The 22,390-nt window shown below is 48.3% G+C and overlaps 1 protein-coding gene across 7 annotated transcripts in view; it reads right to left on the bottom strand.

The window, feature by feature from the left end:
- RGS3 (regulator of G protein signaling 3) overlaps positions 1–22,390 on the bottom strand; it is a 78,171-nt gene that overhangs the window by 50,528 nt on the left and 5,253 nt on the right. For 5 of the 7 annotated variants that reach the window (XM_053379850.1, XM_053379938.1, XM_053380015.1 and 2 more), the window contains 8 exons: positions 21,456–21,617; positions 15,502–15,552; positions 12,332–12,390; positions 11,482–11,576; positions 10,424–10,492; positions 7,461–7,521; positions 6,117–6,207; positions 5,000–5,079 (listed from right to left, as the gene is read on the bottom strand). In XM_053379850.1, coding sequence (XP_053235825.1) covers positions 5,000–5,079; positions 6,117–6,207; positions 7,461–7,521; positions 10,424–10,492; positions 11,482–11,576; positions 12,332–12,390; positions 15,502–15,552; positions 21,456–21,617 — 668 coding nt within the window. Of the gene's footprint in view, positions 1–4,999; positions 5,115–6,116; positions 6,208–7,460; positions 7,522–10,423; positions 10,493–11,481; positions 11,577–12,331; positions 12,391–15,501; positions 15,553–20,404; positions 20,588–21,455; positions 21,618–22,390 lie in introns of those variants that run through there. The other 2 variants (XM_053380167.1, XM_053380232.1) reach the window with 2 other exon arrangements.

Below are 22,390 nucleotides of genomic sequence, written 5' to 3'. Positions count from 1 at the left end.
GCTTTGAGATCAAGGGAGGAGAGAGACAAAATACTAGGCCTACACTTCAAAAACTCAATTGTGATACAAGAGAAAAGGGTGGAAATTTATCGAGATATTCCTAAACAGTTATTGGACTTGAGAGCCACCTACTCAGATTTGGCTAAGTTACTGAGACTCAACACAATTCCTTATAGGTGGGAGTTCCCACAAGGGCTATCATTCACTTACAAACAGAAGAAGGTTAAAATAAGATCACCAGAGGACTTACAAAAGTTCCAGCACGACCACGGAGAAGACCTCCAAAAAGAAGCAGCAGCTAATTGGCCTATACCCAACCCAGGTGGAGCAATACCTGCACCTTCGGAACCAGAAGAGAAAGAAGATACACCGCTCTAGGTGTAGCAGAATAGTTCAGGATGTCTCTGCGGCTACTCAGTTGGAATATAAATGGCGGAAATTCCCCGGAGAAAAGAAGGAAGTTATTTTACATATTGAAGAAAGAACAATTGGACATTATTTGCCTACAAGAAACCCATGTGACCAGGCTCCACAGGAAGGTTTTGGTAAATAAAAGATTAGGCCAAGAATTTATTTCGTCCGACAAAGTAAAGAAAAGAGGAGTGGTGATCTATGCTAAGGAGAGCCTGATACCTAAATTTCTATTTAAGGATGAACAAGGAAGAATTTTGGCAATTGAAATTCAAACCCAAGGAGAAAAAATATTGATATTAGGAATTTATGCCCCAAATGACGGGAAATCAGAATTTTTCAAGAAGCTGCATGAGACGTTGCTGGACTATCTGGACTATGCTAACATCATAATGATGGGAGATATGAATGGAGTGGTGTCTACACATATGGATAAGTCTTACAACCAAAACTTAACATCTGATGGCAGACTGCCCAAAACTTTTTTCGAACTGACTGACAATCTGGATTTGATCGACATATGGAGGACAAAGAACCCCCTAGGTAAAGAAGGAACTTTTTTCTCTGAGGCCCACCTGTCTTGGTCAAGGATCGACCAAATCTGGACCTCCAGGGGGCTGGCACCCAAGACTAAAAAGGTGGAAATCTGCCCAAAAACATGCTCCGACCACAACGCCTTGAAAATAGAACTTAGATTAACTCAACCCGGTTCCTTCAGATGGAGAATGAATGACACACTACTAAGAGATCAAGAGATTGTGAAAAAGGCCCAAAAAACATTAAAGGACTATTTTGAGATAAATCTGAATACTACAGTTGAAAAAAGAACGATCTGGGACGCAAGTAAAGCTGTTATGAGAGGGTTTCTGATACAACAGAATTCAATCAAGAAAAAACTCTGGAACGGAAAGAAGGACAAAATATTGGAGAAAATACACCAAGGAGAAAAAAAACTGAGAACCAAACCAAAGTCCAAGGAGGTGCTGAGAGAAATTAAATTCCACCAAGCAGAATACTCAAAATTGATCAATCAGGAGATTGAATGGAAAATAAAACAGATGAAGCAAAGATCTTTTGAATCAGCAAATAAATGTGGAAAGCTGCTAGCTTGGCAGCTGAAAAAAAGACAAAAGCTAAACACGATAACAAATCTAGAGATTGATGGAAGGACCGTACAGAAACCAGAAGAAATTAGGAGGTGCTTCCACAGATACTTCAAAGAACTGTATGCACAGGGGCCCCAGAAAGAATCAGAGATAGATCAATTTTTAAAGATAAATGGACTATCAAAAATAACTCAAGATAAAAGATCAATCTTGAACTCTATAATAACCACACAGGAAATTGAAGGTACCATTCAGAATATGCAACTAGGCAAATCTCCAGGCCCGGATGGACTTACCTCCAAATATTACAAGGTTCTGAAGGACTATTTGATACAACCTTTGTTGGAGGTATGTAACCAGATTATGGATGGGAAGAGGGCACCAGAAACGTGGAAAGAAGCCTTCATCACATTGATACCTAAGTCAGAATCTGAAAAGACTCAGCTTAAAAACTACCGTCCCATCTCACTCCTAAATGTGGATTACAAAATATTTGCAGACATTTTGGCAAATAGACTTAAAAAAGTCTTAAATGAAGTAATTCATAAAGACCAAGCTGGCTTTCTCCCTGGTAGACATTTATATGAGAACACTAGAAACATCATTGACATTTTAGAACTTTTGCAGACTAACAGGAACACAAGGGCGGTATTAATCTTTATTGATGCGGAGAAAGCATTTGACAATATATCTTGGATGTTTATGAAGAAGAACTTGGAGGGGATGGGAGTGGGACGGGGGTTTGAGAATGGATTATATGCAATCTATTCAGAACAAAAAGCTAAATTAATAGTGAACAATGTGGTGACGGAGGAATTTAAAATTGAAAAAGGGACACGACAAGGGTGCCCTCTATCCCCTCTGTTATTTATTTCAGTCCTGGAGGTGCTATTGAATATGATCAGAGAGGACCGGTTGGTACAAGGGATAGAGGTCGGAGTGAAACAATATAAACTGAAAGCTTTTGCAGATGACCTAGTTTTGACACTGCAGGAGCCAGAATCCAGTACAAAAAGAGTTCTCGAACTTATATCTGAATTTGGTCGGGTGGCGGGATTTAGGTTGAATAAACAAAAAACTAAGGTTCTGACCAAAAATTTAACAATTACAGAAACAGAGGGGTTTCAGAGAGAAACAGAACTGAATGTGGTTAAAAAAGTGAAATACCTTGGGATCTATTTGTCCTCCAAGAATTTGAATTTATTTAAGGATAATTATGAGAAATGTTGGTTGGAAGTTAAAAAGGATTTAGAAATTTGGTCAAGATTGAAACTTTCCTTGTTGGGAAGAATTGCAGCTATAAAAATGAATGTGTTGCCGAAAATGTTACTTTTGTTTCAAACCTTACAGATCGTGGACAGAGTGGATTGCTTTGGAAAATGGCAGAAGGATATATCTAGATTTATCTGGCAGGGCAAAAAGCCCCGAATAAAGTTTAAAATATTAACAGATTCGAAAGAAAGAGGGGGGTTTGCCCTGCCGGACTTGAGGTTGTATTATGAAGCTGCAGCCTTCTGCTGGCTGAAAGATTGGTTTTTGTTGGAAAACACCGATGTCCTAGATCTGGAAGGTTTTAATAATGCTTTTGGATGGCACGCATACCTATGGTACGACAAGGTTAAAGCACATAAATTGTTTAAAAGCCACATTGTCAGAAAAGCAATTTTTGCAGTCTGGATGAAATATAAAGACTTACTAGAGAGTAAAACTCCGAGGTGGCTATCACCAGTGGAGGCCAAGGCCCGAAAAAGACCCAATATGGAGGCCTATTGGCCGAAATATTGGGAATTGACTGAAAAAATTGGAGACAATTGGAAGTTGCAGAGCCAGGACAAATTAAAAAATAAGGTGCGAGATTGGCTACATTATGCTCAAATTCAAGAGGTTTTCAAAATGGACAAAAAAGTTGGTTTCCAGGTGGAAAAGTCGAAACTAGAGACAGAATTGTTAGAACCAAAGACAAAGCTGCTATCTAGAATGTATAACTTGCTGCTTATGTGGAATTTACAGGATGAGACAGTTAAATCTGCCATGATTAAATGGGCACAGGATGTTGGACACAACATTATGTTTGAAGACTGGGAAAGGTTATGGAACACCGGAATGAAATTCACGGCCAGTACGGCCTTGAAGGAAAACATTATGAAAATGATATACCGGTGGTACATGACCCCAGTCAAGTTAGCTAAGATACATCACCTGTCTGACAATAAATGTTGGAAGTGTAAGGAAGCAGAGGGGACTTTCTTTCACCTCTGGTGGACATGCCCAAAGGTTAAGGCTTTCTGGGAAATGATTTACAATGAGTTGAAAAAGGTATTTAGGTATACCTTTCCCAAGAAACCAGAGGCCTTCCTGTTGGGCATGGTAGACCAGAAAGTGTTAAAGAAGGACAGAACTTTGTTTATGTATGCTAGTACAGCAGCAAGAATACTCATCGCAAAGAACTGGAAGACACAAGATTTACCCACGCTGGAGGAATGGCAGATGCAGTTGATGGACTACATGGAGATAGCTGAACTGACCGGCAGAATCCGGGATTTGGATGTAGAAACAATTGAGGTGGACTGGAAAAAGTTTAAAGACTACTTGCAAAAGTATTACAAACTGTATGAATCTTAAGACGGTGCAGGATTTGGAAATGATACGCTTTAGCAATTATGATTAAGTAAATAGTAAACTAAGTGATAAAAGAGAAAAGGAGATAATATGAAATTGAACATGTTACGTTTATTTTAAAGGTATAAAAATTGTGACATAATACATTGAATATAGATACATAACATGTAAAAGTTACAATAAGGTACGACATAAGGTAACAAATTGCTGACATTGTTAATATAAAGAACGCAGAATCGGAAGGGGTGGGGAAGTCCAAGTTGGGATTTTTGTTAAAAAAAAAAAAAAATGGTTTCTTGTAAACTCCTTATTTGTTTGTAATGTATAAAATTTGGAAAGAAACGTAATAAAAAATATTATAAAAAAAAAAAGAAAGGAAAAGAACAGAGAGTGGTGACTGCAGTGAAATGGCTGGCATCCGCCTGTCTCAGGAGACAATGCAGGAGTGTGCCTTTGGGGTGTGGTCAAGCAGGGGGAAAGTTACAGCGCCTGCTGTGGCTGTAGAGACTGATACAGGAATGCTGCCAGGGATGTCAAAGCAAGAAGAGTTTCAAGCTTCCTCTCCTTCCCAGCAGGCAGCAGCATGCGAGGGACACGAGGAAAACACTTGCAGAACTGCAGGAGGGAGGGTGCAATTTGCAGCAGGATTTTCACTGCAACAGTCCTCCTGCCTGTGGGCAGGTGAGGGAGGATGGTGAGGCACCCCAATCTCCTCAACTTCATTGCAAAAAGCGCTTTCTGACTGGCTGCCCCCTTCATGGGTGTTTAGCAGGAGCAGCTGAATATGATCAAGGCATCCACTCGCTCCCTGCCCTGGGAAAGGCGGTTGTTGAACCCGGCCTCCCACACCTGCATGCTCCTACCTTGAGCTGCTCCATGTTCTCGTCCTGCTGCTGCTTCCCCAGTAACGCCACTGCCGCAGCTGGCCTGGCCAACATCAGCTCTGCAAAACAACAGGGAGGAATCTGTCCATCACCTCTGCAGAAAAAAGAGGAAAGGCCTGACCTCCCTGTACTGAAATATCCTGCTTTACATGCCTAATGTCCACTGAAGCCGCCGGAACGGCTTTTCATTATCTGCACAACTTGGGGCAGACTTGATCCTGGGGGGCAATGGAATTAGACACATTACACACAGACTTTGCTGTGGAGAGCTATGTAATATAGGAGTCTATAAGCTTAAACCAGCATCCCATGTTTCTCTGTGATGTCAGAGGTGTGGCCTGTTTTGCCACAGAGCCAACAGGCAGCCTGTCTTAGAAGAGAGACCCGCCAGTCTCAAATGCCCATAAATACATACGATTTTTCCTTTAACCTTTGCCTTCCTCCAAACATTCCAAAGATGCTCCGCAAGGAACTCTGAACATGTTCCCAAGCCCGTGACTGCTTAAGCGGGTGAAATGCAACCAGCCAAGTTGGACTGACTCGTAATTGTTTACAGTGGTACCTCAGTTTACGAACTTAATCCATTCTGGGAGTCCGTTCTTAAACCGAGGCGCACTTTCCCTTATGAGCCCTCCCGCCGTCTGTGCCCTTCCACTGTTCGGATTCCATTCTTAGACCAAGGTAAAGTTCGCAAACCAGGACGCTATTTAAAGTTTTGCGGAGTTCATAAACCAAATCGTTCGTAAACAGGACTGTTCTTAAACCGAGGTACCACTGTACTTACAAGCCTGTGTTGCATGTGAAAAATGTGCAAAAGGGCTGCCCAGGGACTAGCCATTTTCTGAGCGATTCTTTGTTCCTCCAACTAGGCCGGGCGGGGCATGTGCCCAAGCAGACTGGGGGGGGGGGAGTGGGGCAACTGGCTCCCCCTGCAGCAGCCATGGAGGCCAGTCCAGAGCAGCCAGGGCAGGCTTGCCTGGGGGTCTTTTCCCTGCACAGTGTCCACAAGCTCTGCAAAAGGACCCCAGGGGGAAACACATCCCTACCACCTTTCCCCCTTTGAGGGAGGCCCTCAAGCATCTCCAGAGGGACCCACCTCTGCTCTGTTTCAGCCGCCGTGCAGCTGCCTTCAGGTGCTTTGTCCTGCCCAGGTCTTCCCCCAGTAGGTAGTACCATCCGCAGATCTCCTGCAGTTAGAAAGAGAGACAGTAGAAGGAAGCTGCAGGAGATCCCAAACTTTTCTGGATTTAGAAATCCCTTCCCAGCTGTGTTGTTATTTGCTAGCAAAATGCACATCATTGTGTGTGTGCATGTGAGCTTGTGAGCACAGACCCCACGACCATCATTAAAGAAAACCAAGGTAGCCCCCCCCCCCCGCCATTTGCAAAGCCCAACAAAATCCACCTGGGAAACCTTATCTGTGTTCTGACGGGATGGGAGAATGATGGGAGGCAATAAGAACCTGCTCTTGTGCTCATGTTCTGCTTGCAGGTTTCCTGCAATAGGCAGCTGATGGGCCCCAGTGAGAACAAGATGCTGGACTGGATGGGCCACTGGCCTCACCCAGCAGCTTCTTCTTATGTTCAAGCTGGACGTCTCCAAGCCTTCAATCTCCATCTTTGAAAAGGGGATGTCGCTGAACCCCCGTTTCTGATCTGCCTTGAGGATGAACATCCCAAGTGGCTTCAAATACTTTTCTAATTAAAGTCACTATAGATGTTTGGAAACTGCTGCATGTGGCTTATACATTTTTATTTTAAAGTTGGCAGCAGAGGGCAGCACCCAATCCTCTGCCCGCAGCTCTGACATGCATTTGGCTGCTGGTGGACAACACATTCTCAGCACTCTCTGCTCCCCAATTTATTTTATTTTAGTTTTTTTTTTTAAAAAAACACCTAGTTAAGGTTGCTGTTGGTTTAATGGGGCGTTGTTGTTTTTTGGAGGGGAGCCAATTTCAGGGGGCATGGGTGAGAGACGAGGGCCTGGTCAAAAGCCCTGCTGTGCTGGCGGGAGACCTTGTGCAGGGCTTCCTGTGAGGGGTTGCATGAGTAGAATCCCACCCAGGGTTCGATTTAGGCATCACGACTGCATGGAATTTCCACGTTCAGAAATAGGAAACTAGTTTTTGAAATGGGGGGATTTCAGTGACAGAACACACCAAATCCCACCACTATAGAGAGGAAACTGCATGCCCTGCAACAGGCCCAGACCCAGGATTCTCTAGCCTGCTTTATACATCTCCCCACCCGCAATTCCCTGTCCAGCTTGGGAAGACGTCAGCAACCCTCCCCACCCCCGTAAGGCAAAGACTGGTGTGCTGCTCCTGTCATGCTTCATCTCATTAAAGCATGACAGGGACTTCCTTCTCCTTGGGACAATTAGCTGTGCCACAGCTGTGTCCCCACCGCACAACCCAGGAGGGTGGGAGGCTCCTCCGTACCTTGTCTGGGCTCAGCAGGGTCTTCACACCGAAACTCATGCAGCCGAGGAGTTCGCTCTGCCTGTGGGGAGAAGAAATCCCGAAACAGAGTCATGGAGAGCAGGGCTGCTGCTGCTGCTCCCACGGCTCCTGCTGGGGGCTCTGGCCATTTTGTCTCCAGCATGGGAGCCTCCCCTGCAAGGAGATCTGGGCATTGAATTAGAACGAGGAGACACTCTGGTCTGCACCTTCCAAGCTCCTCACACACTTGGCTGGCCCCAAGTGACGTCTTTTGGACATTACCAGGCTCCATTGGCCACGCAGGTTGGCAAAGCCCCACAGCACACCGGAAGCTGCCCATGTGCCCCGTGGCCTCACTCAGTGAGCCTGGTGGGGACCCTGAAGAGGAAGAGAAGGAGGTACCCCCGCCCCCATGTGTCTGGGTGGAGAAGGCAGTTACAGAGGACTTGCCTAGCTGAGACAACTTTGGTTGGTTGGTTGTAAGTCGCTTTGGGTTGCCCTGGGCAAGATAACACAATTAACAAATTTAATAAGGAATAGGAATAGCCAGCTGCCCCAAAGAGGGAGACACTGAGGGTATGGGAAATGGAGCCTACCATTAGATAGCTCAGTTGGTTAGAACTCAGTGCTGATAACACCAAGGTCGCAGGTTCGATCCCCATATGGGACAGCTGCATATTCGTGGGGTGGGGGGACTAGATGTTCCTCAGGGTCCCTTCCAGCTCTATGACTTGAACGCCAGAACCAGCAGCCTTAAGGTCCTCCTGTCCCGTACCCAGTATCTGTCAAAGAGCTCCCAATGGCCAGGGGGCCTGCCAAAGCCCCAGAGCTCTGTGGAAGAAGGGTCTTGGCTAGACCTGCTCTGGGGTAATGTAAGAGCTCAGTCGTGCTCTGCTGGAGCACATTACATAACAATGCATAGGAAGAGCCCAACTGCTAGAGCACACCAATGTGGGTTGATCCGGCGCAGGGTTTTACGTAAGAAGAGCCTTGCTGTGTCAGACCCAGAGCCCAGTATCTGCCCCTCTGAAGCCTCTGGGAAGCTCCTTAAGCAGGGCTTGAAGACGACTGTCTGCTCCTGTTGCAGCTCCCCAACAACTAGGACTCAAAGGCAGGCTGCCTGCAAGAACAGAGGTTCTTTGTAGCCATTGTAGCTGTTCTGCTTCTATATATGCTGATAGTAAGAGCTGTTCAACAAGGGAACGGATTCTCTTGGGAGGTGGTGGGTTCTCCGTCCTTGGAGGTTTTCAAGCAGAGGTTGGATGCCATCTGTCATGGATGCTTGAGCTGAGATTCCTGCATTGCAGGGGATAGAACTGGATGACCCTTGGGGTCCCTTCCAACTCTATAATTCTATGATTATTTTAGAAAGGTTTCAGGCTGCAGTGGCTGCTGGCAATGCCTAAGGCCCACGGTCAGCCAGAATGGGTAAGCCACGCTAGACTAGCCAGGGCTCCCTGTGGCAGCTGGGGGTAGCCATTCAGGGTTCTGGGAGGGGTGTGGCCGAGTCCAGGGGCCATCATATTCAGGTGAGATTCAATCTGATACCAGAAAATTCAGATTGCAGAGTTACAGTTGGTTGGGAGCTCTAGCACAACAAACTCACTTCCACAAAGGATAGGTCTTTCTATGACAAGGAAAGTGATGCGAAAACATACTGGAAAGTGTAGGATGACAAATCAGGATGATGCATGCTTCATAAACAGGTTGTCCGGAAGTACCCTGAGGTCCTAGCAAAACCCCAATGCGCTGATCCAACTCTCTGGTGCTGACATGGTTGGAGACGCAATTCTGGTTCCATAATAGAAAGGCACAACAGGCAGGGAAGGCTCACTGGATGGGGGCACCTATCTGCCACTCACTTTAACACCCAAACTAGCAGATGCCCTCTCGTTCAGCCACACATGCTTTAAACATTCTCTCAACCTTTAAATACTGAGCATGTACTATCTTTTCTTTAGTTGATAGTTACAACCGCCAGATACACCCCAAAGCCTGACACTTGGTGATGATGCCTAGAATTTTAATGTGGTAAAGGAGGTATAATTTTTTTAAAAAAAAACTGGCTCTTTGAAATATTTGGACAAGGCTGGACGTTCAGTTACAGTTATGTCATTCGGTGGGGAAGAACACTGGAGATATTTATTCAGTGTCAGAAAGAGGCGACATGAAATTCCAAGACGAATCTCGTCAGCGACACTGTTAATTCACCCTGAAGTTTCTATAAATACCAAATGGATTTATGTTTTCACTCTCTTTCCCTCTCGCACGCTGTTCACTATCAGATTACACGTACAGATGACATCACCACCATCATCAAAAGATCATACCACTATGGTGGCTTACAAAGTAAAGGAATAAAAATTATTTCCAGTAACACAAATCAGAATCAGGTCAAACCATCTCAGCAAACGGTCACAGAACCAGCACAGGGAACACAGACGAACAATTCTCTGAAGAAGCACCATCTTCATCCATCTCTCAAAGGACAGCAGGAGGAACATGCTGAGCAAACTTTTATCCACAGGGAGGGAGTTCATGCTCAGCACTGGGGGCTGTGCCAGAAAAGCCCCTGTACCTTGCAGATGCTAATCTACCCCTTTGGTGAGATAGAACAACACACACAAAAGACCTTAAATGCTGGGGGGCAAGGCAGGGTGCCATAGAAGAAGCTGGCTCTGAGCTAGGCAGGAGGACCCTGCTCTTCCCTCAGAGGCCTTGAGCCGAACCCTGAGTCCCGTGCATAGCTGTCAACTTTTCCCTTTTCTTGCGAGGAATCCTATTTGGAATAAAGGAATTTCCCTTAAAAAAGGGAAAAGTTGCCAGCTATGGTCCCGTGACTCTGGAACCAATGCCACAAAGGCTACTCACACTCAAGGGAGCAGCTTCTGCTGCAACACCACTCACATGACCACAACCAAAGGCTCAATGGCGTTGTAGTCTCACAGCTGCATCTTCCTTACCTGGAATTCCTTGGTTGGTTCCACACAGTGACCAGCAGGCGCTTCCGCTCATCTTCCTCTGGCAAAGGGCTGGAACACAAAGCAGAAAGGATGCGACCATGAGCCCCTGGGGGTAGCAAGGACCACGTCCCTACTGAGGCTTCTCCCTCAGGCCCTCTCACACTGACTTGGCGACCTGTGGCAGAAATCGAGAGCTGGCCACAGCTTATGAATGCGTCTGATCTGGGTACATATTTTCAGCTCACATTATTTATTCCAATCCAACCCCCTCACCTAGCTCTGTCCTCAAAGAGGCTGGCCCAAGGGGACGGTGTGCTTGAGCTGAGGAGGAAAGCCAGCGTCCCAGAGGCACAGGAGTTCAGACGGAAATTAACAAGCGCCATGAGAAGAGGATGCATGTCCACCAGCGGCACCAGCACTGCTGCTCAAGACTGAGAATCCAACCCAGGAAGTTCACAGCACTTGCCCCCGCCCCCACCAGGCAACAGCACCCTTGGAGAAACCCTTATTACCTGGTCCAAGTCCCCCCACGACACCAAGGGCAGCTCAGAGCCTGGAAGAAGCTGTCTAGTTCAGAAACTCCAACAGTGGGGAGGGCAGGAGCCTAGCGCTTGTGTGTGTGTGTGTGTGTGTGTGTGTGTGTGTGCGAGCACAGGCTGACAGTCACAGACAAGCCAGCTTTGTGCACAGGGCCGAGGCATTTGAGCTGCAAGAAAACAGCAGAATAGTGTCTGTCGCTCTTCATCTCATGGCAGCAGCTCCCCATGCGTGAGGCAAGTTGTGCTGAGGCATAATAGCTGACAAGAGATGGGGGGGGGGAGGCGAGGAGAGAGAGGGAGGGAGGGAGGGAGATTGAGAGTCAGAGAAGCAAGGCGAATCCTAGCACACTTTCTTTGGCTCAGGATCCCTGATCAGCCTGTTGTGACACAGCCTGGGCCTTCTCTGGGACACAAGAGGAGAGGTGTGTGTGTGTGTGTGTGTGTGAGAGAGAGAGAGAGAGAGAGAGAGAGAGAGAGAGAGAGAGAGGCAGCAGCTGACACCCCCATCCCCATACTCACAAGAGGAAATGCTCGTGGAAGACAGGGCATTTGCTGTCCAGCACAGTCCTGGTCCTCTGCCTGCACTTCCGATCTGTCTCCGGCACAAGCGACACCTTCGTTGGGAGAAGAAGAGAAAGAGCGTCGCTGTTATTGCGTGTTAACCCTCTTCTGGCTAGAGCAAGCTTCCAGCCAACACACCTAGATGAGCGGGAAACCGGCAGCTTTGAAATGGGGGAAAAACCTCACCTGGATGTCAAGGCATGAATGGAACCCACAACGAAATGTCAGTGCTGGCTTTAAAATCCCATGCTGGATTTTTGGGTGGGGAGAGAAGGGGGCAGACAGCCTGCATTTTGCGAAGATATCCAGATGAGCCCCCTAGCTTTGGCTCAGTTCCACAGAAGTCGTGAAATCCTGAGTTACACGGGCAGCAAGGCTGAGAGGGCCCGTGAGGCACGGATGGAGCCAGGGGCCACTCGCAGTGCCCCTCAGCAGAGGATGCTCCTTTTGAGATTGCACCTGCCACAGTTAACCCGCCACTGCCTTTGAAACCCTCCAGAAAAGCAGAGGCAGCGGCGGCAGCAGCTGCATGATCGCCAGCACCCAAGGGCCAGCTGAGATGCGGCAGAGATTCCTGCATTCCACACCTGCTCAGACTTCTGCTGGCAAAGAGACGGAAGGGTTTTGTTTCTTTATAGATGCATGTAGCAAAAATCAATGGCTACAGACAACTTAAGTCAGCAGCTTGGTAAGGAGGAGGGGGAAAGAGAAGAGCAGCCCTCCCCCCCCTGCTCCTTCAGGGGAATCCACCCACCACAAAAGATTACTGTCTCGACATCAGCACCCCTCCTGAGGCTGGCAAGCCTACCTTGACAAAGGAGTCACAAATCCGGCACTCCTTCCCCATCAGGCCCTTGGCTTCCATGACTGGGGGACAGGGAAGAGAAAAGCAAAAGAAGAAATTACATTGAAACGTGAACAGAAATAGAATATTTTGCCGAGAGCAGGAAAAAAGGGTTAAATTGGGATTGCCAACCCAGCGCCCCCAAAGGCATTCAGTGGAGTCCCCAGAAGGGGTCCCGGACTCTGAGCTTTCATTAAAAAGTCTCCAGCTCTCCTAGAACAGAAGTTATGAAGCAAAAACTACAGGTTCCCATCATTATCTTTTTATCTGTGACCACAGCTATTTTGTGACTGGTGCTGTCAGCATCTTCTCAAAATTCCAAATCTGCCCCCAGACATGGAAAGGTTGGTGACTGCTGGATCCACTGAGAGATTGTGCACTCTCTCTGTCACACACACACACACCCTGCAGCTTCCAGCCTATTTGATCTGCCTAACTCACTCAGCCCTTGACTCCACAGCTCCCTGCTGACTCAGCATAATGCCCCAGCCCCTCTCCCCTCCTCCTGCAGATAGCCCTGCCTCCCCCTAGTTAAAGGGCTTAATTTGAGCTTGGGAAACCACCCAGCCGCCTATGCATTCCACCATCCTCCATAAAAGCAAGGAATTTGGTGCCAGAGTGGCACAGAATTCAGCATCCTGAGAATCTCAGCTGTTCTTTTTTGTTTTGGGTATTTTTGTGCCTATGGATGCAAATATAGTCTTGAAAGTATGCGAGGGAAACATGGTGAACAAAGCACATCCACATTACAAGCTGGATCTGGTCTAAACACCTCCAGGGTTTCTCCTAAAGACTCCTGAGGGGTGTAGTTTAGGGAGGGCACTGTTGACCCTTCAGCATAAACAGATGGTGAGCTAAACTGGTTTGGCACTAAAGAGAAGAGGGGTCCAGGAAAGCTCCCATTGTGGTCAGGAATGGCGCTTCATGTCGCCCACTGCCTTTCCTGCAGCAGAAGCAGGATCATCTATGACAAAATCTTCTCTTATAACAACAGTGTGCAAAGGCATGCAGATTTAGCTTGGTCTGCAAAATAACAGGTCCAGGATTTATCTTTTTGTCACCAGTGTTTTGTTTTCTTCCCAGCACCCCATCCTGCTTTCCTTCCTGGAACCTGCTCTGAGCACCAGGGCTCAACCCTGGAAATGTGCACCGTGTGCTTTTTGAAAAGAAAGAGGGGCTCTGACCACGTGCAGCATACCTTCCCATGGCAGCTATAGAGCACAGGCTCAGCTCAGGCCAAGGGGTCTCCCACCTGGACTTGAGCCCCTTTCCTTAGAAGCTGACCCACTGGCTGCAAAGGGTTCCAGGAGAGAACAGGATCCGGTCCCAGCCCCTTCACCAACCCCCTCTTCATGCACCCCTGGTGGTGGTGGCAGAAGCAAAGGGTCCTGCTGATCAGGGAGAGAGGCAGGGGGAAGCAGGACCCCACCCCATGGATTTCAGCTCACATGGTTTATTCTGCAGGAGCCCAAGTGGCCCAGGGTGTCAGGTCAGGACTGGGGAGATGAGAGTTCAGCCACAGGTGACTTTGAGCCAGTGACTGGTTTTAAGGCTCACCTACCCCACAGGGTTGTTGTTGAGAATAAAATCGGGGAAAGAGAATCATGTGCACTGCCCTGGGCATTATGGTGGAGGAGGGCAAGCTGGAAAGGCAATAAATTAATGCTCCTGGCCTGCTAACAGCCAGTGCTTAGAGGAGTGACTTACAGCTACAATTAAGATGACAAAAAACAAGTAGGTCTGCATGCCAAATGAACAACTCATTTTGCTTGAGAAAAAAGGAGAGAGAATTGATGTGTGTGGATAACACTGCAATACCTGCCATATAATAAAAGGAGAAACCACAAGACATCTTCTCAAAGCACGCTGGTTTTCTGGGCAACCTATTTTTCAATCGATCTGAAGTCTGCCACTTTAAACCTAGCAGAGAACAACCCCCCCACCCCCTCACAATTTGCTGAAATGAGTTTAAACCCCTCTGCCTGCAGCTGCCTGCCACTCCACGACTAAGGATCACTGGCGGGAGAGAAAGCAGAAGAGGGAAAGAGGGTGGGAGGGAAAGAAGGATTTATAGATGCCTGTGTGTGTGTGTGTGTGTGTGTGTGTGTGTGTGTGTGTACACACAAGCATGTAATGTTTTCTATTAGTAAAAGCCTACTAAAAATACCCAGGCCTGAGCATTTGGTTGGAGGCAGGCACAGCTCCACTTCCAGATGCCAAACTGCATTTCATGCGCCTGACTTCCTCCTGCTCACCATGACAGGATCTGTGCCGGAGGCCCAAAAGCACCATCAAGCTAAATATCAAGAGGCTGCATCTTGATTTTAGCTCAGTCTCATCCTTGCGCAGCTGTGCCGCGACCACAGCGGAAGAGAGGCTGGAGTTTCTCTGGGCAATGCTGCAGAATCCAGGCTCCATCCCCCCCCTCCACTGGCTCCATCCCCCCAATCGAAGAAAGAGCCAGGATGCGGTTCTGCCCTGGCTGAGTAAATTTTCTTTCTCTCGTACTCTGCCCATTCCATCCACAGAAGTGGAACAAGAAGAGAAGCAGCCACAGGGACTGCAGGTGGCAGGGATGTATCCCCCTTCCCCACACCCCAGGTGTACTTTCTTCTTTACTAAATCCTCAAAAGTGTCCACCAGCCAGAGCCAGGTGGAACATACTGCCTTGGGGCAGAGCCAGGCACATAACAGGGGCTCAGTGCCCCCCACACCCAACAACCCCATAGCCAAGCACACACCTGAGTGATGACGGATCAGGTATTGTAATGCAAAACTCTGAAACCGGTCAGCTGCAGAGACCTGGCCAAAGGCAACAAATCAAGACGCACAGAGGTTGAGAGAGATGAGCCAGGCAGGGCAGGGAACCCTCTGTGAAACTTGAACATTTTAAGGAACATCCAGTTATGCCAGCATTCTTAAGCATAAAGCCCCGTTTTAAAGCTGGGGGGTCAGACACCCTAAGGGTACTCATAGATGCAAGTCATCCCAATGCAGATGGCTGTGGGGATGGGGAAGGTGCGGTAGGTTACAAGCACCACCACACCTGAGCCACCATGTGAACATTTCAGCTACCCAATGGATGCTTCTCTCCACCTGTTCAGTTCCTTTGGCTTCCCAGGTTGCTTACTCACCATAGAGCTTCAGGTCCTTTCCTTCCGTGGTGATGGAGAGCTTCAGCTGCCCTAGAGGAGACAAGAGGGGCTATGACTGAGAGTGTACAGAGAAAGCTGGACTTGCAATCTGGGAGACACTGAGAACCACCTCAGGCAGAGACTCGCTAACTGGCCTCAGTTACTCATCTGTGAAATGGGAACAATGGGAACTTGCATTAAATGCAACTAGATATGAAACTGGGGGCAGCTATCTGGCTTCCATCAGAATCCAGAAGTTTTTTCCTCTCTCTCTTTCTCTCCTGCCCACACAAATTATGCACCACAGTCAGTTCTCCTGAGGAGAGGCATAAAAACTTAAGAAAAGTCCTACAGGGTCAGTTCAAAGGCCCATCCAGTCTTGTTCTCACATTGGCCAACCAGCTGCCCCAATGGGAAGCCCAAAAGCAGGACACGAGCACAACATCAACTTGTATTCAGAAGCATACTACTGTCTCCAACCATTGTGGCTAGAAGCCACTAACAGTCTTATCTTTCATTAATTTGCCTAATCTTCTTTTAAAGTTGGTGGCCATTGCTGCCTCCTGTGGCAGAATTTAAATACATGCTGTGTGAAGAATTGAAGTATCACAGAATCCTAGAGTTGGAAGGAACACCAAGGGTCATCTAGTCCAACCCCCTGCAGTGCAGGAATCTCAGCTAAAGCATCCATGACAGATGGCTATACAACCACTGCTTAGAAACCTCCAAGGAAGGAGAGTCCACCACTTTCTGAGGGAGCCCATTCCACAGCCAAACAACTCTTCCCATCAGAAAGTTATTCCTGATGTTTGTTGGAATCTCCTTTCTTGTAACTTGAATCCATTGGCTTGAATGCATTGGATATTTGAAGTTGGCTCTCATATCTCCTCCTTTGTAGGCTAAACATACCCAACTCCCTTGACCATTCCTCATGAGGCTTGGTTTCCTGATCATTGATCATCTTGGTCACCCTCCTCTGCAGATGTTCCAGCTTATCAGTATGCTTCTTAAAAGGTGGCACCCAGAACTGGACACAGGACTCTAGGAAGGGGTCTGACCAAGGCAGAATAGAGTGGGACTATTACTTCCGTTGATCTGGACACTATACTTCTGCTGATGTAGCCTAGAATGTTGTTGTTGTTGTTTAGTCGTTTAGTTGTGTCCGACTCTTCGTGACCCCCTGGACCAGAGCACGCCAGGCACTCCTGTCTTCCACCGCCTCCCGCAGTCTGGTCAGACTCATGTTTGTAGCTTTGAGAACACTGTCCCACCATCTCGTCCTTTGCCATTCCCTTCTCCTTGTGCCCTCCATCTTTCCCAACATCAGGGTCTTTTCCAGGGAGTCTTCTCTTCTCATGAGGTGGCCAAAGTCTTGGAGCCTCAGCTTCAGGATCTGTCCTTCCAGTGACCACTCAGGGCTGATTTCCTTAAGAATGGATGTGTTTGATCTTCTTGCAGTCCATGGGACTCTCAAGAGTCTCCTCCAGCACCAGAATTCAAAAGCATCAATTGATGCAGCCTAGAATAGTGTTAGGCTTTTTTTGCTGCTGCTGCTGCTGCTGCTGCTGCAAAAAAGCTGTTAAGCTTTTGGTCCACCAAGACCACAAGCTTTAAGAAGTACTTTCTTTTGTCTGTCTGTGGATGCCCATGAGACCTAGAGTTAGGTGACAGGGAGAAAAACTTTTCTCCATCTGCTTTCTCCACTCCATGCATAACTTTGTACACCTCTCTCATGTGGCCCCTTGCTAGCATTTTCTAAAGCAAAAGGCCCCAGATGTTGTAATCTGAGTCACTCCAGCCCCTTCCTTTTCCAAATCCACAATACCCTTTCTGTGGTGGCACAACCAGAAATGTACAAGCATGGCTGCACCATAGATTTGTATAAGGGAATTATGATATTGTAGTTTCATTTCTAGTCTCTTTCCTAATGAGCCTGGAGAGAACCAGTAGGACACTCTGAATGCAAACACTAGAGGAAGAACAAGGGGTTGTTGTGGGTGATGATACTGGACCCCAGGAGCAACTGAGTGCTGGGGACATTCTTACATCCCCCTGACCCAAATGCTCAAGGTGGTTATGAGATGGAGAATGAAGCCAAGGAGGCCTCCAACATAGAAAATGCTGTAGCAACAGGTGGCTTCCATTACTGACACATAGACTGGGTGAATACTTTTCCCAATCATGACAAAGAGATAAAATTTATAACTACTCAAAATATCCAATGTGGGTAACAATTAGAATGCAATAAGATGATAATAATAATGAACCACAGTAAGATTTGCCCCGCAAGATAATAAGCAAAACATGAAGAGCTAAAACCATAACAGGGAATCAACCAAACCAAGCCAGCAGGAGTTGAAAAAATGAACTACAGAAACACCCCAGAACTCCACAAAAATATCAAAAGAACCCGTGCACACTTTTGTGATTTGCACATGGTGTGTGTATGTTTGTGTGCACAATGTTTGCAAAACAAAGCAAGTCAGCAGTTTGCTTTTTAACACTAGGTTAAGGATGGCTCTGATTTATGGTTTGCTTTAATAAGTGTCAAGGCATCCTCATTGTATGATTAGTCTTCCCTCCTCCTCCTCAGGGCACACAGCAAAGATCCATGGGAGACCAGTGCGTGGAGGGTGCCCCCTGGTGGGCAAGAGGAGGCAATGTCATTCGTGCTGCACCCAGGGCCTCAAATATCCAGGGATGTAACAGAAGAGGGGCTATATAAACAGCTGGATCAGAAAAAGAGCCCATTTAGCCCAGCATCCTTTCTCCAACGGAGGCCAGCCAGAGGCTCCAATGGCAGAATTCACAGGCAGTGACAGCCGTCCCTCATTGTAACCATGCAGCATCTGATTGAATGCATCTGAACTTGCAGGTTCCATTTCGCAGCCATGGCTGACAGCTATGGAAATATCCTTTTCTCTCCATCTCCTTCATGAGCTTGTCTTAAGCCTTTCCAAAAGCCACCTAAACTAGTGGTTATCTCTGGTGACAGACAGATTCATATTCAACTCTCCACAGCATCCATGCATGGTTTCTTGCCATTTTTTTATTTTCCAGCAGAAACCCTCCTTCATAAAACAGCAGCAGGCAATGCTGAAATTCAACTAGGAAAGCTTTCTCAGCTAGAAAGATGTAGTGGGAGACTGATGGCCTCCTCACCTGTTTAATTTCTACCATTCACACACCTGCAGGGGGTTGGGGGGAGCCCTGTTACAACCCTTTCCTGCAACTGGGAAATGAATGGAGGTGGCAGCGCATGTGTCTCTGAGAATGAATGAATGTGGCTCTCTGTGTAGCCCACGGAGAGAGGCAAGCGCACACCCAAATCATTCTGAAGCAAGGGCCAGTCTGCGGCCCCTCTGGAAGGCCTGCCACATCTTGGATTCTTCTCATTCACTAGTGGGGCATACTCTGAGTTCAGAAGTTGTGGGAACAAGCCGGTCAACAGAACAAAGGGCCTGCTGTGAAAGCGGAATGGCGCTGACCCAGCCAAGCGTGTCTGGCAGATCCTGCCAGCCAACAACCAGGCCTAGAAAGGAAGAATTTGCCAGGAGCAGAATCCCCTCTCAGGAAACAAAGCCAGCGGGGCAGGGAAAGGAGCACGAGAAATTCCAACTTAGAGGCACCATTGGAAGCCCATATTCATAAGCACAGAGACTCATGTGTGGCTTTCAAGCAAGTGCTCCAGCTCATGGGATGCTGAATCCCATGTGTTTAATACTGAACTCCAGGCAAGCGGACGTGGAATCATAAATAACAACAGACGAGGCTGGAGTACCTACATCTGCACCAGAGCTAAAGGACATCCTGTTTCACATTTCACGTGGCTTTAGCTGCCCCTGTAAGCAGTGCCACTGCCAGGGGTGAGCCCAGTCCTGTCCAGGCTCAAATCCGTTTCCATCTGCAAGGCTGAATTCTGTGCCAAGAGTTGGTTACATGAGTGTAAGAAGATCCTCGCTGCTGGAACAGACTGGTATTCAAAGGTAGACAGCCTCTGGACATGGAGGCTCCATTTAGCCAGTCATGGTTAAACTGATTCTAAAAGGTCAGCTTTGAAGAGGTACTAAACAAAAGAGGGTCCTCTTAGCCTGCAGAGAGCTCCTGCCTTTAAAAATAACATAAAGGAGACCCCCCCCCAGATCAGAGGACACAAGCTTCAGCCCAGCACCTCTCTTGCTAGAAACTGGCTGGTAGTCTAGAGGCCTGGTCTTCAGCTGGTGGGTCATGGCCTGATCCAAGCTGGGTCAGAACAGGAGCCCTGCCACCATACAGATAGAAGCACAGTAAAAGGTTGAGAAGGTCCCCAAATGCTTGTTTTGGTCAAAAACGGGCCCTGGGTCTTAAAAGGGCGAACACACCTGACCTAGAGATTGCACAAATTATCCCATGTCCATCCCTTTCTACGTGGAAGTAAATCCCATTGGTTGACGTGGTGCACATTCACAGGGGGTCACTGCAAAGTCCTGGCACAGCAGTGAGGGAATGGCATGAGCCCTCCCATGCGTGCCACACAGGGAGGTCCCGTGTGCACAGACGCTGCTGTGTGTACACGTGTGAAGGGGAGCTATGAGCGGCTGCAGCTCCCTGCTTAGAGGCGCACTCCCCACCCCCTGCGCACACACGGAGGGCAGCTGAGCAGGAGAGTTCCTGCCCTTGCCCCTGAAGGAATCCACAGCAGGCAGGCAGGCAGGCAGGCAGGCAGGCAGGCGGGAGCGTTGCCACAGCCTGCCTCTGCTGCAAGGGCTGCACACAGGCTGCATCCCCTGGCACCTGATACAGAGACACCCACAGCAGCACCTCCCACCACACTCCCCTCCTGCCTGCCAGAACAAGGGACTCCTGCTGGCAACAAGCTCTGCAGCCACAGCAACAAGCTCCACGCTTCCCCACCCCAACTCACCAAAGGTTTTCACATAGCAGGGAGGCTCCAGCTGGTCGACTGACCTGACACAGAGGGAGGCTCGGGGGGCAGCTCCGTGCTCCATCCCCCAGCCACCCATCCAGCCGAGCACCCCGGCTCCTCCACTCTCTCCTACTGGAGGCACCTGCTATTCCAGTCGCTGGGCTGAGCCAGGCAGCTTCAAAGAGGCTTCAAAGTCATTTCCTCCGAGGAGGAAGCAGCTGCTGGGGCCTAACCGCCACTATTTGAACAGGACAAAAGGCACCACTGATGCCCATTGGTGGATTTGAAAGCCAATCTGCACCTGCCCACACCAGAGAGCGAGAGCGAGAGAGAGAGAGAGAGAGAGAGAAAGAGAGAGAGAGAGACACCCCGCCTTGAAGGCAAAGTACAAAATTGCACCGCCAGCGTGTGTCTGTGGGTGTGCACCACATTTAAGTGGTGTGGGTGTGTGCATGCACGTACATTAACAATTTTTTAGAATTATAGCGATTATTTACTCATCTGTGAGCATACGAGTATTCTCGAACGCCTGTTTTCTAACTCCCCGATGCCGGAAAGAACGCAAACAGTCACAGCTTGATTTCACGCACTGCTAACGCTGGCTGTACAGAAACTTCTATGGGGCAGGGTAGTGGGCAGGGGGGTGGGGTGGGGGCAGCCAACAGGTCCATCATCAAACCTAGTGTTTGTCTCCTGCAGGGTCTCCTGCAGCCCCTGCTCACTTGGTCCTTTTCCATGGGCCCTTTTATGCCTTCCATCTACTCCAGCACATTATCTGCTCTCTGCCTGGCAGTAGCCTTGAGAGAGGCAGGGAGGGAAGAAAGAAGGGTCTTTGTAAGAATCTTTTTAAGCAGCAAGCTTTCTGCCTTACAAGACACCGAGTGTACACCCTTAGAAACGCAACACTTGAAATGGAGCAGGGGATTTTACTTTGGCTCTGCAAAGTCCTGCCAGGGCTCTGCTCACCTGGACTCCACTTGCCCCAGCTCCCCTTTTGCAAGGTGCTTCCAGGCCAGCCCCCAGCCCACTTCCACCTACCAGGACCTACCCTTGCCTCTAACGCAGGAGTGGCTGATCTTCCTCCTCCGGTTCTTCTGGAGCCTCTCCAGCGCCTTCCCCGACGAAGTTTGAGCTCTGGAAATGCTGCTGCTGCTTTCTGGAAGACGTGCAGGCCCCTGGCCTTCCTCCGCACAGGTGTCGAGCTCCATACCTGCAAGGAAAGCAGAGCTCTGGGGAGAAGCTTGCTAGGTAGAAACTGACAGTTGCTGGTGCCTTTGGCCACTATCTGAATAGGCAGGAGGAGGAACTATTATTGCAGCCTTTCCGGACAGTGTTATCAACCATCCTGTGTCAGACTGCGGTGGGGACGTGAGGGCGAAACTCTTGCAGGTGGCTCCATTCTATGGGTCTCCTCTGTGGCCACCCACCCTCACCTTGTGGGTCCTTCTAAGCGCTCGCAGGGACTCAATATCCTTTTTCAGCTGTTGCTTTTATTTGCCAATGGCTAGTTTCATCCTTGTGGTTTATTATGATTTGGTGAATTTTATTGCTTTTGTGGATTGCTGAAAGCCGCAGAAAGGCAGGATACAAAGAAAGGTGGGTGGGAAGGAGAGAGATCAGGTGGACTACGAAGCAGGGCTCTGGGCCCATCCACACTGGCGTGTGTCCCATGATTACTAGTATTTTGTATCAACCTACTACGATGAGTCTGATTGGGGTTTTTTATTTCCTTTTTTTGTCCTGCTCCTTTCCCCAGGAAAACTTGCAGCTGACTGCTGAAACAGAGCAAAGTCAATCCATGGAAAACTCAAAGAAATTTTTTTTCCTGTTCTGAGCATGTCCTAAAATAGTTCCTGAACGGGACCCTGCATGCTTTCCCGGGAGCTGTGTTGTGGGTGATCCACTCCCACCTCCTTTCCTTCTTTCTCTGCCTTACCCTGCAGGGTCTTTTCCCCAGTCCCCCCCCCCTCCAGCTCTGAGCAG

The sequence above is a fragment of the Podarcis raffonei genome, chromosome 1, assembly GCF_027172205.1.
Source record: "Podarcis raffonei isolate rPodRaf1 chromosome 1, rPodRaf1.pri, whole genome shotgun sequence".
Classification (NCBI taxonomy): Eukaryota; Metazoa; Chordata; class Lepidosauria; order Squamata; family Lacertidae; genus Podarcis; species Podarcis raffonei.
This window is presented reverse-complemented; position numbering and strand designations above follow the sequence as displayed.